The sequence below is a fragment of the Myxocyprinus asiaticus genome, chromosome 39, assembly GCF_019703515.2.
Source record: "Myxocyprinus asiaticus isolate MX2 ecotype Aquarium Trade chromosome 39, UBuf_Myxa_2, whole genome shotgun sequence".
In the NCBI taxonomy this organism is placed as follows: domain Eukaryota; kingdom Metazoa; phylum Chordata; class Actinopteri; order Cypriniformes; family Catostomidae; genus Myxocyprinus; species Myxocyprinus asiaticus.
Window position 1 is genome coordinate 9,235,140 of NC_059382.1, and position 12,567 is coordinate 9,247,706.

General features: G+C 37.4%; 2 protein-coding genes across 2 annotated transcripts in view; one reads left to right on the plus strand and one right to left on the minus strand.

Moving 5' to 3' along the window:
- The window catches only part of LOC127430170 (gamma-aminobutyric acid type B receptor subunit 1-like), a 70,798-nt gene extending 62,250 nt beyond the window's left edge, over positions 1 to 8,548 (plus strand). The window contains exons 22-24 of the mRNA XM_051679728.1: positions 1,914 to 2,042; positions 2,784 to 2,927; positions 5,055 to 8,548. Of these exons, the coding sequence (XP_051535688.1) occupies positions 1,914 to 2,042; positions 2,784 to 2,927; positions 5,055 to 5,315 (534 nt within the window). The 3' untranslated portion in view covers positions 5,316 to 8,548. The remainder of the gene's footprint in view (positions 1 to 1,913; positions 2,043 to 2,783; positions 2,928 to 5,054) is intronic.
- A 931-nt stretch (positions 8,549 to 9,479) lies between these two features.
- On the minus strand, positions 9,480 to 12,141 carry LOC127430184 (tumor necrosis factor-like). Its single transcript, XM_051679760.1, has 4 exons — positions 11,932 to 12,141; positions 11,735 to 11,795; positions 11,486 to 11,545; positions 9,480 to 10,881 (listed from the first exon to the last, which is right to left on the minus strand). Exons 1-4 carry the CDS (start codon positions 12,109 to 12,111, stop codon positions 10,454 to 10,456), a joined length of 729 nt encoding a protein of 242 aa, XP_051535720.1. The 5' UTR covers positions 12,112 to 12,141; the 3' UTR covers positions 9,480 to 10,453.
- Positions 12,142 to 12,567: the final 426 nt, after the last annotated feature.

Here is a 12,567-nt window from a genome sequence, read left to right on the forward strand (position 1 = left end):
CGTGAACACGATCTCAGCGTTTGTCAGTCCTACAGCTATTTTAATAAGATCAAATCCCTGAACAGTACAACGTCTGCTCCGTGTCAGAATTAACACCCCTCGCTTTGATGCTATTTGTGTGTGCTTGAGTTAATAAACAAAAACAAAGGAATAAACAGCTGTTTTTTTGCCATGATGCAACATTATGAAAATTATGAGTCAGATGCAATCAAAATTGGTCTGTTAGCTTTGAGGCCATCAACAGGAATGCATCGACTTAAACTAAAGCCTATTGGCGATCAAATAAAAAGGGATGTGTCCTTTAATACTGTATGCCCTGCCTCGGCTTCCTTTTTCAGAAAACTGCGTTGTTCAAGCAATTTCAAGAGGTCTTTTAAACTAGCAAACTAGCATGGTTGCTCTAGACAAGTTGTTTTGACTCAGCACAGTTATGACAGTCAGTTCATTGCCCTCTGTTATCTGTTTGTAGAGTCATTTTGGGCAATTGGAGGTAAGTACGAAGTATTTTCTATTATGTTTGTCAGATATGACTTCTCCACTTTGTCATATGAGATCTTCATCCAGCACTGATGCCTGCTAAAAGTGTTTTGACCAAAATGAGCAATCTCTTTTTCATCAACAATTTTCTCTCTTTCTCTGTCCCTCTCTCTCTCATCTCTATCTCCTTTGTTTCTCAATTCTCATTCACAGCACTGTTTTGTTTTTCTTTTTCTTAAAGGCAATTTACGTCCTCTAGTGGGGATTCCAGTCTGGTACACTAAGGCCTTTTTACAGTTGAAAATTAGCTGTAATAACTAAACTAGCACATTTACAGAAGTGTCATTTAATGTAACTGTCCCTATAAAGCTAATCTCAATAAAGTAAAAGCAAAAATCAGAATCCAAATCAAATCCTTTTCATGTTTTGTAGTCTGAGCAAAAAACATGAAACATGAAATCTGATCTTTACAAACCACATTTTTAGGTGTTTTGAAATCAGAAGCATTTAAGTCTGATTAGAATTTGAAAGTAGTTTTTTCCCCCACTATGTTGCATTTGCTTTCTTGTTAATCATGAATGAATGCGTAAGTGGTTTGTCAGACAGAGCATATGCATGATTGGTCGTACATTACAATGGACATTTCCAGTTTTATGTCAACTAAATTGTTGTGTAACAAAGTCTCTTGGCATCATGCTGACACTTAAGATATTATCAGATCCGATTTCATCTCTAACAAAGAAACAGATCGGATTTGGCTGCTGTGTGAACAAGTCAGTAGAAGTTCCTGACTGATCTTACAGTGAAATGGAAACAGTAGGTTGACTTTTCATTAGCTAAAATGCTACTGAAATTTGAAACATTGCCAAAGCAGTAAGTGTTGTTTGGCGTATGGCCACGTGTGAGCACCATTTGGGATGTAATGTCCACGGAGGGGCACCAAAAGCGAGTTGTGAAGCGAGTTTTCAACTATACAGGCAGTAATACAGTGGAGAGGAATGCATGTTTTATAAACTGAACCCCCAAACCAAACCAAACCAAACCCCAAGCCTAAACCTAACCATCAGCAGAGTAAAAATGTAATGTTAGAGTGGAAAATAAAACCCACCAAATCTTATCACTGATTCTACAAATGCGATTACTTCCTGGTTTCATTCTGGTCACCCACGCAGCTCATGCAACAAGTTTCTGGTTACAAGGGAAGGTTAACACACATGAGGCAATGCAAAAATGTCTGATAGGAGATGGTGATTGTCGGTGAATCTGCATAATGTAGCCGATCCTAGAGTACTGGAGCTGTCAGAAACAACATGCCGACTTCCTGTGTGATCATGTTGGTTGTTCACAACTTACAAACTCTGGAGTTAGGAAATTAGAATAAATCAGTCATTTTCAGACACCACTACATTATTAACCTTTATTTTCTCTTTCTTCAGGTTCTGTGTATGATTACTGCTCCGGTGACCATGATCCTCTCCTCTCAGCAGGATGCTTCATTTGCTTTTGCCTCCCTGGCCATCATTTTCTCTGTCTACATCACCCTCGTGGTGCTTTTTGTACCTAAGGTCAGTGCACCCACATAATCCCCAAGAGCTTTATATCACTTCTACATTCGTGTTGGTTTTGTCTTTATTGGGCCACAGATTTCTCATTTGGTCTGATTTCGGTTCTTTCCCTTGACACAGTTTCGTTTTGTCACTGCAGAAGTTTATAAGGTTATGTTTTGTTCTCAATAAGCAATAGATGCTTTGTTGAACATTTACATATTTGGCAGATGATTTTATACAAATCAACTTACCTTGCATTCAAGTTATTCATTGTATCAGTAGCTGTGTTCCATAGGAATCGAACCCATGACATTGGCATTGCTTGCGCCATAGCAGTTAAGCTACAGGAACAAAATATAGTTTATTATTACACAGCTCTCTGAAATACTTGATTCTGATTGGTCTAATTGTGGCATTCTGTTGTAAATATTTTTTAGTACAATTTTGCTAAACGGTATAACTGACCGTTGTTTCAGGCAGCCGATTTCCTACATAGCTGTGCTAGCTTCATGTCTATTTATTTTGGTCAATATCACAAAAAAATAAACTACAAAAAAACATTCAGGGTGATACAATACCTCTCCGCTTCGTGTTGGGATTTATTTTGTAAATCGTCAGATTGACTGGACTTTAACCTTTATTACTCCAATTCTCTTCTACACAATATCATCCATTTGAACAATTAATTTCACTGATATTTAATTAATTCAGTAGCCTTTTCTGATGATGGCTCATAGATTTGAACTGTTATTTCCGCAGATACGGCGTTTGATCACTCGTGGCGAATGGCAGTCAGAGCAGCAGGACACGCTTAAAACCGGCTCGTCCACCAACAACAACGACGAAGAGAAATCACGCCAACTGGAGCACGAGAATAGGGAACTCCAGAAGATCATTCAAGAGGCACGTGCTCCTTTTTTCCCCTTCCATCCATCACTTCCTCATTCCCTATGCTCATGTTCACACAGCTTGTGTGTTAATTAATAGGAGAATAGATTAACAGTTCATGCACAGGGTGGGATCCCAGAAATCCACAGAAGAAAATTATAGGAATTATAATTAAGGCAGTACTCGTCCTTGTCTCTGACTTTCAGAGTACATGTCTGTACACCATGTGCTTTCATGTGCTGTTCATTCAGTGAACAGAATAAGGTTTAGTTGTAACCTGCTCCATCATTTTGAGTAGCATTGACCCAGAATCACATTTTTATCACAATTTTATCACAAGTTTTATGTTTCTATCCCAAACTGTTGTAGAGATAAAATAATTGAAATGTTGGCTGTCATGAAACATTGTTTAACTATGGACAGTAGATAACTGATATTCTTTTATGCGTTTTTTCTTGCTATAATTTGGAGGAAAGAGGATGGCTGATCAGAGAGATGCTTTATGCAGCACTCCTGTCTGAATTGACAGCAGCTAAAGCAAAAAAAAAATTGGCACACATTGCGTTAAAGAGCATAGAAATAGCATTTATTGGTTTCATTTCTTGATAACACTGACATTATTTGAAAGCAAAGTCTTTGTTTGATCAAAAACAATAGAAAACCCAAAACAGTCAAAAATCGTTTTTGACCAAATTTTATATTTTTCCAAAAATGGCCCATTGCGACTTCCGACACGTTTTGATAGACCACGTCACATACAGTATACAGTACATTACATAAATGGATTTACAGATGTCTTTTAAAGGCACCAACTGAAGAATCCCTATGCTGAAATGTGAAAGGGATAGTTCATCACAAAATGAAAATTTTCATTCATTTACTTTCCCACGTCGTTCCAAAATGTATCACTTTTTTCTTCTGTGGAACACAAAAGAAGTTTAGCAACATAGACAAAAAGCAACATAGAAGTATTAAAACTAGTCCTAATGACTGAAACAACATGATTTGTGTGAGCAATGATGTTTGACATCTACATTGGCGCAACATATCTTTATGTAACAAATGTATTTGATTTTATGCAAACGCAAACAGGATTTGAGAGCTTTTGTGAATAGCACGATTTTCAATTAATAACTTAAAAATCATCCTTTTCTTCACACAAAGCTATTGTATGGCTTCACGAGACTTAGAATATAGTGCACAAGTCATATGGACTAATTTTATATTACTTTCATGATGCTTTTTCATGCTCGACAGTGTCCGTCCCATTTACTGTCATTCTGTTAAACTTCACTTTTTGCGTTCTATGGTACAAATTTACTGTATACAGGTTTTTGAACAACATGATGGTAAGCAAATAATGACAGAATTTTTATTCATGGTCTAGAACAGTCTCGAAAAACTGATGGTGGCTCGAGGCAAAAATATCACAGAAAATTACAAAAATGCCCCCCAAATTCAAAATATTGGGGTAAAAAAAATGCTTCTGCAATGTGTTAAAAAACAAAACAAAAAAACATCTGATTTAGCTGCAAAAACATACATTGCGATTTTCATTTGAATTTTCGCTGAAATTTTTTTTTTGTGCTGTTGGTCGTGCAGATGTTGCAGAGTCAGAGGCGGATCCTCGCACGATCGACTCGCACAAATGGTCACACAGACGGGAGTTGAAAACAGTTTTGTCTAATAAGCTCCTCATTCCAAATCTGGAGGAATGCTGTCATCTCCTCCTCTGTGTCATTGCATTATATTAGTTTTGTATATTTACTTAGTAGACAAAATATTTGGAAATATGTGAATGAGAAAAAAGTGAACCCAGAATGTTTTTCAGTCGATCAAGCAATTATGTGATTATTTAAGCCTCTCATTACTCAAATTGAATTAATTGATTAAATTAAAGTATTTGACATAACATGATGACACAGAGTCATTTTATAAGGTAAGAGAAAATTGCCCTTACAAAGGGAAATATGCCCCTGGAAATCAATACTAGGGGGCAAATATTGCCCGTAAATGGAAAAGTGAATTTTTGACCCTGGTCTCCAATACTGTGCAGAAGTTTAAAGATCTGTCAATTTTGTTAATGGAAAATTTTACAATGTGGCTATTTCATTTTTGTTATTCTATTTTTTTTTTGTACAGAAGGAAGAAAGAGTGACAGAACTACGAAGTCAACTTGCAGAACGTCAGGCCTTGCGTTCACGTAAGCGCCCATCCGTCCAGAATCAGAACCAGAACCACAGCATCCCGCCGTCTCAGGCGGACCCCCCGAGCTACTCCCCCGCTACAGACAAACAATCTCTGCCACTGTCCTTCTCAAATTCCTCCAACCTGTACCAGGGCGAAGGCAAACTGAGCCGAAATAACTGCCACAACAGCCGTTTGCCCCTGTTGTATAAATGATCCAGGTGTTCTGGATGGTGAAAATATCTAGTAACCTGTAGTTTAAGGATGCTCTCTTTATTTCTAAATTGGCAGGTTTATGACTCAACGTTTGGCTTCCTGACCTTCCATGACATTCCTATTTGTTTATTTTTGATAGCTCCAGAATTCTGGACATATTATTTAAAATGTTTACACTGTATTTAAATGACTCGAAATTTACTTTTTCCACTCCAACTATAGGGTATGGACAATTCTGTGTTGCACAGTCAACAAGTCAACTAATGCAGTGCTTTCAGGTGAATACAATTACTTTTAAATAACTAATGATGTCAGAAAACAACTAAAATATTCCTGTCCATTAAGCTTTCTAACTTTCCTTGTGGTCTGGATGGTGCTAACTCAAAGGTAAAGGATCTGAACTGCTGTTTGAATGCTTAGAAGTTTTGAGTAGGAGTAAGTCCAAAAGAGAAGAGTTATTTAAATCCTATTTGCGTTTTGTCATTATTGTGCCCTTGATCTTAACACTTATATATATATATATATATATAATTTTGGCAAGGAGGAGGGCAGGGCGGGGCCGTGATGACGCACGCCCTGCCCCTAATCAGGCTAATCAAACCGACGTAAGGAATTGGCTGTGTCTCGTTTGGAAGGCTGCATGCTAGGTAGGATGCGTCCTAACAAGGCTGCAGTATACCGAGCATCCTCCTTTAAACAAGCCTCGTTTAAACGAGATGGCCTTCGTAGGACAAACGGAAACGTAATGTAACATGGTTGCTATGACAGCACGCCACTCTTTAACAAGCGTGAGCGCTTTGAGTGAGAAGGGAACAAAATCCCTCTGGAAGGGAATGTATGAGGTACATTTTAGGAGAGTTATAATGATGTAAAATAAAAATAGAATTTACAGGTGTACTTTTAGTCTAATACTTTATTTTAATTATATATTAATATAATTATACATATTATATACTCTGCACCCATCTACTGAGGTACTGCAACTTGGGAATTAACATTACTTGCATTTGAACATCATATTTACGGGCAAATTGGCGTCATTTTTTTTTAGACATTTTCGTTGAAGCAAAGAATTGTGGGTTGTGAGTGCCCATTCTCCGAATTCCCATGAAAGAAGGTCACATTCGAAGGCTGCATTCAAAGTGTCCTACTCGCTTTTCTGAAACAAGAAAGCCTCGATGACGTATGTGGCCGACAAATGCGACCTCCGTAGGACGCAGCCTTCCAAACGAGACACAGCCAAAGGCCGCCGGAGGCGGCAGCCTTTATCCCTCTCGTCGGCTTGATTAGCCTGATTAGGTGTGTCATCACGGCTCGGCCCCACCCTCCTCCTTGCCACATTAATATATATATATATATATATATATATATATATATATTTATACTTGTCACTGTTGCCGAGTTCTGGCAGTGGAAAGTTGTCTCCAGAAACTAGCTGTCTGACTTTGTTTTCTTATCCCAAATTCAAGAGCATTACTTGGTCTGTGAAATACAATATTTTTTCATGCCTGTTTGTTTGTTTATTACATATAATTTTTTTTATCATTTACAGATAGTTTTAAAAGTCATTTTGTGCCTCTTACAAATCGTAGTAGACAAATGAGTCCTCTACACAATTGTTGCGTTGTATAATTGGCAAATGTTCACAATTATACTTTTTTGTAAAATGTTTTCAATCATATTTATGCCATTCTGTGACATTTTAACATGTAAATCTTATCTCTGGAAGATTTCCAATTCCCAATCCTCTAACAGGTATGTCATAAACACTGGCACAAATCATATACAACAGTATAACCATCATAACAGGTTCTTCTATGAAAAAAATGATTGACTCTCTTCTCCTTTTGCAATTAAAAGTTGGGTCAATTCTAAAGATTTTGTACTTGTTGACAATCACTATGTATATTTACATTACCTGCAATATTATATCATATTAATTTTATATGATAAGACAATCACATTATACTTTAATGTTTACACAGTAATACAATATTTGGAGTTTTTAAACATATAGTTCATCCATAAATGACAATGGTCTCATCATGCTATCCCAGATGTGTAAGACTTTTTCTTGTCTGCTGAGCACAAATGAAGATTTTTAGGAAAATATCATAGCTCTGTTGGTCCGTTCAATGCAAGTCAATGGTGCCAATAATTTGAGCACATAAAAAGTAATCCATAAACCATAAATCCACATCTTCAGAAGCGATATGATAGGTGTGGATGAGAAACAGATCAATATTTAAGTCCTTTTTTACTATAAATTCTCCTCCCTTCCCAGTAGGTGACAATTTGCATGAAGAATGTGAATCGCCAAAAACAAAAGAAGAATGTGAAAGTGAAAGTGGAGATTTATGTTTTTAAAAAAAGGGCTAAATATTGACCTGTTTCTCATCCACACCTATCAAAATGCAAAACGCTTCTGAAGACATAAATTAAACCACTGAATTTCTTTTATGCTGACTTTATGTACTTTTTGGACTTTCAAAGTTTTGGTCACCATTCACTTGCATTGTATGGACCTACAGAGCTGAGATATTTTTCTAAAAAATGTTTGAGTTCAGCAGAAAAAATAAATCATACACATCTGGGATGGCATGAGGGTGAGGAAATCTTGAGGAATTTTCATTTCTGAGTGAACTATTCCTCTAATTACAGATAGTATGTGTACATTGTTGCATGTTTCATTCTTGTATCCTTATCATTGAAAAGTATTCATGTATAAACTATCAAGTAACAAGCAATGATTCACAGCTGGCGAGTTCGACAGCTAAGCATAGTACAGCAAACTGTTTTCCTTCTAGTATATAAGCATTCTAGTAATGTAGCTCAGGGTGTGTGACTACTGTAACACTTGGCACACGGTAAAGGGAAAATCTGTAATTACTGAAACAGTGCCTTTTGAACTGATGGGAGTAGTTTTGCCTTTGTAAACATCTGAGTGGAGTCACTGCTGACAAATATGGTAGAGTTGTTATTATTCGAAAGGCTTCTATTTTTCTAAATTACGGATTTCCCTTTTAAATGTACTGTTTAATTGTTGTGTGTGTGTGTGTGCACTACACAAGGAATTTTTGTAAGACTTCCAATTGTGTAAATCATATGAATTCCTTTGTCATTTTGAAAGAAATGAGCCTGTATGTATGTATGTATGTATGTTAAGCTTTAGAAAGTTTCTCTAAATATGCAAACTTTCTGGATGTCAACATTCAATAAACTAATTATTTTGCACTGAGAGTACAGCTGGGATTGTTTATGATGGAGCAAGAAGTGCCCACCCCCAAAAGTAACAAGACAGCCCAATAACCAAACAAAACTAGCCCCCAAAAAAACAGCCAAAACCGATACCAAATACACCACATATTTTACAGTTCCTGTTATGTATTTTCAGATTCCCTTTTGTTGGCCTATTGTGTAGCAACATTAAACATTTGAATAATCTTTAAAAGAGCATACTAAGCATTTTAATACTAAATATTACCAAGTTGCATAAAGAATATTTCAAAGTTTTCATATACTGTTTTGTGACCAAAAAATTTAAGACATAACCAAAACAACTGTAGGCCGCTCAAGCGCCTTCCATTTGTATCGGATGGTACATCGCAAAACATACATACTGTTATCCTGTTGTTTTGAATGTCTTACAGATTAACATATCACAAGTACATCTCAAAAATGTAAGAGGTTTGTCTAAAAGGTCTTTAAGATAGTCGAGGTATGGCAAATGGTGAAAATGGCGCCAAAAACATTGGCAAGATGAACCTCGAGAGTTCGAATGACATAAGGATTAAAATTTATTACATTACCTACAGGGCAGAGCTAGGGGGTGGCCAGGGGTGGCCTTGGCCTCCATGGACTGAAGCATGGCCACCCCATTGGCCATCCCACATTTTTTGTCTTGGGCACAATTTAGTTGGTCTTTCTTCACCAACAACCACCATCCCTCGACGATACGAACAACCCCCTGCCACCCCCTCTAATGATGTGCCACCACAGACTGATCACTGGACCCTGCCCGGCCACCCCTGTGAAAAACTCCTGGCTCCGCCCGTGATCACCTATAGAAATTCCTTTGAAAAGTTTATCCCCCTGAAAGTCATTGTATAATTTAAACACACAGATTGAGACTGGTGTGGGCTTTTTATTTTAATTATTGGCTGTATAAACTTTATTAAGTTAAATCTGATTGTAATCTATTTTACATAACACAAAGCTTCACATTTTAGCTGTAAACGATAACAGTTCTGGATTCTGGATATTACACTTTTGCACTGAATTGTGTAACCGAAAAAAGTTATGCAATTCTGTTAATTTGGTGCTCTGGGGTTTTGTTCCAGTCACACCTGAGAGAAAGCAGTGAATGTTTGTAAGGGAGGTAAACACTACACAGTGACCTCATCTTTCGACAAATAAAGGGAAGTCAAGCATTAGTAAAAGAACCACGAGCCACACGATGGAATGCAAAAACTCCACATTATGACCGTGTGACCCGCCTGTGATTATGTTACTTCTTCTTTTTGAGTAGAATTTGTGTGTTGAACAGTGCACCTGATAGGAAAGAGATAAGCGTACTTCATCATTACTTTTAAATATTTATTGAGGGTCTTGTGTTTAAAATGTAAAAGTGTCAGAATCAGAGAGGAGTGTATCAAAGCACTTTCAGAACGGTACAAATTCAAGAACATATAGCATACATACTCATTAATAAATAGTTAAATAATACAATTAAAAATATTAAATATGCTCAAAAGTTAAAAATAATTCAACATACTGCAAAAACATTGCTCTTTCGAACATTCACATTCCTTACTATTTCTACAACGAAATACATAAGATTATAAACTTCATATTAGCTTAAAATAAACATAAGAGGTGTAGTGCCCTTGGTATACTGCTCATGACTGGGTGCATAGTACTCAGTGCATGGCTCTCATTGCATCTGTTTTGTTTTAGACCCAAAACAATATGTTATATTGCAATAAGAACTCTCATTATTCATCAAAGTACTTCTAAACAAATGCCCTGAGAACATACTTTCAACGTTTTAACATAAAACGCCTTGTCTTTGTACTCGTAGCATCCCTGTTTGTAAAACAGGTCATGCAACTAACTCATATAGCAAATTATGATTGACCTCACAATGCAAAGACTCCAAAAAATGTTTTGGCATAGTTTTCCTCAATGTCAGTTACTTTGCTGGTTTTGGTTGAGAGCTTATCACCCTCCAAAAGCTTAAAAACAGCACCAAGATAGACAGTGCTGTACGTGGTCTTCTCGTTCTCTCCTGATTGACAGACGCTTTGGACTGAGTTCTGCAAGGGCATCCTTTCTGGTCCCATTGCATCTGAATAACGCCAAATACTGTGGCTTAAGTGCTTCTGAGGTCCATCTTCCGCGTTGTCTTCGTTCAGTTTGCAGTGTACGGCATATGACACTTGGCTGTACACAAAGTAAAGGCCATCTGCAGGAATGTGAATCTCATTGTCTTTCAGCTTAAGGCCACCCTGCATAAAGGACTGATCCACGCCGCTGGCCCACTTCAGTGAACCTGACTCTTGCTTACCTGGGAAGAGAAAAAATACATGTTTGAGAAGGTGACCCCAGGTACTTAGAAGAAAAGTTTTGTACCAATTCAATACTGTGCATGTGTGAAATGTAACCTAAAAAATTGGGATTTTTTAAACTAGTTATGAAGGCTGACACTTGTTTCCTAGTTTTTTGGGGTGTTGAAGTATTACATCATCATGGCCTTTATCTTTAAAGGAGTAGGCAATAAAGGAGTTACCTCTGTTGGAGTCCCCACCTCTTGCCTCCACCCTCCTTCCCTACAGCCAAGCCAAATGTGGGTGAGGATGCTTTCTATTACTGGCTAGTAATTAGTTTCCACTACACTGGGAAAGCCAGATTGGCCAATCTTTGATGAAAAATCCTAACTTGTTGCAACTGGCAGGCCATTTGTAACATCCATATACAGTATGTCTTTTTACATGTATCTACTATATGTATATACTGTATTTCCCCTTTAACAATCTCTGTTTTTTTTAGGATCTGATAAGGTGGTTGGATTCCACCAAGAAGACTAAACTAAGTCTCCTGAAATGAGAACCTGTGACGTATTGTGAGACTGGTGCACATAAATTCAAACACACAGGTTGAGATTTACTCACCATGTAAATGAATGGCGGCCTTTATGCTCTCAGCAATTTGCATCCGGATTTTCCCATGCTCTGTGGATAAGAAGATTGGAGTCAGTTTTTAATGATGCTCATCATTCTACGTCCAAATAAGATACGCAGCAAAGGATGTATTCCATTTGTTTTTAGGTTCAAATTCTGTTGTTTTAACAAAGAGGACAGTAGCTTTAGCTTTTAAAATAACAGTGATAACAGAAATGATATGCCTGGAATATCATTTACCTGATGGTGTGCTGATTTGCTTGCCAGACTCGAAGATTTGAATTTCTCCTTTGTCTTGTTTCTGTGAAAGACATTGAAAGAATTTTACTCATCAGACTTGTCAAACATTGCTCATCAAAACCGTACATTTAATTTGGTCACAATATAATTTCTTGAATAATGGTGGTTAACTTCCCACACTAAAGTTTCGGTCTTACCATCAAATGCCAGGCAAAGAAGAATGAAGCTGTGGCACAGAGGCCGAGGAAGACGATTGCAGCGATTGTCTTCCATATCCAACTATTGGACGACTTAACCGGTATGGCTACCACTGTTGGCTGATAAACATCCCCTACTCCGGCCTCCAGATCTACTGCAGTCGTTTCGTATTTCATCATGCTGTTACTTCTCAAAGATGTGTTCCTTTTTTGTGCGAGTTTGTGATATGAAGTTCTGCTTGCTTTTTCAGCTTATATACACTAAACAAGGGGGAAACTCCGGTGATGTCAGTGAACAACCAGACTGAGGAACAGAGGTTGGTTTTAGAAGGGAAAGAACGCCTTCAACTCACAAACACCAACTTTCCACCCACACACTTACACACACACAAATCTCTAGACAACACTCACACATACAGAGCACATCTTAATTAGCATTAAATATAACACCCTCTTTCACACTTTCAATAAACTTAATGAGTATTGAGTTATGCTTTCATTGATTGTGTGGTGACACTTTACAATAGCTTTCATTAAAGGAGTATTCCTTCTTCAATACAAGTTGAGCTCAGTTGACAGCATTTGTGGAATTATGTTGATTACCACAAAATTTTTCTTCGAGCTGTCCCTCCTTTC

What these genes read in the sequence shown, in the direction of transcription:
- LOC127430184 (XM_051679760.1), bottom strand. Translation starts at nt 12,111, where the DNA reads ATGATGAAATACGAAACGACTGCAGTAGATCTGGAGGCCGGAGTAGGG. An exon ending in TCTTTGCCTGGCATTTGATG is followed by an intron (nt 11,796 to 11,931) that starts GTAAGACCGAAA and finishes TGTCTTTCACAG; the next exon opens with AAACAAGACAAAGGAGAAAT. An exon ending in GCAAATCAGCACACCATCAG is followed by an intron (nt 11,546 to 11,734) that starts GTAAATGATATT and finishes TCTTATCCACAG; the next exon opens with AGCATGGGAAAATCCGGATG.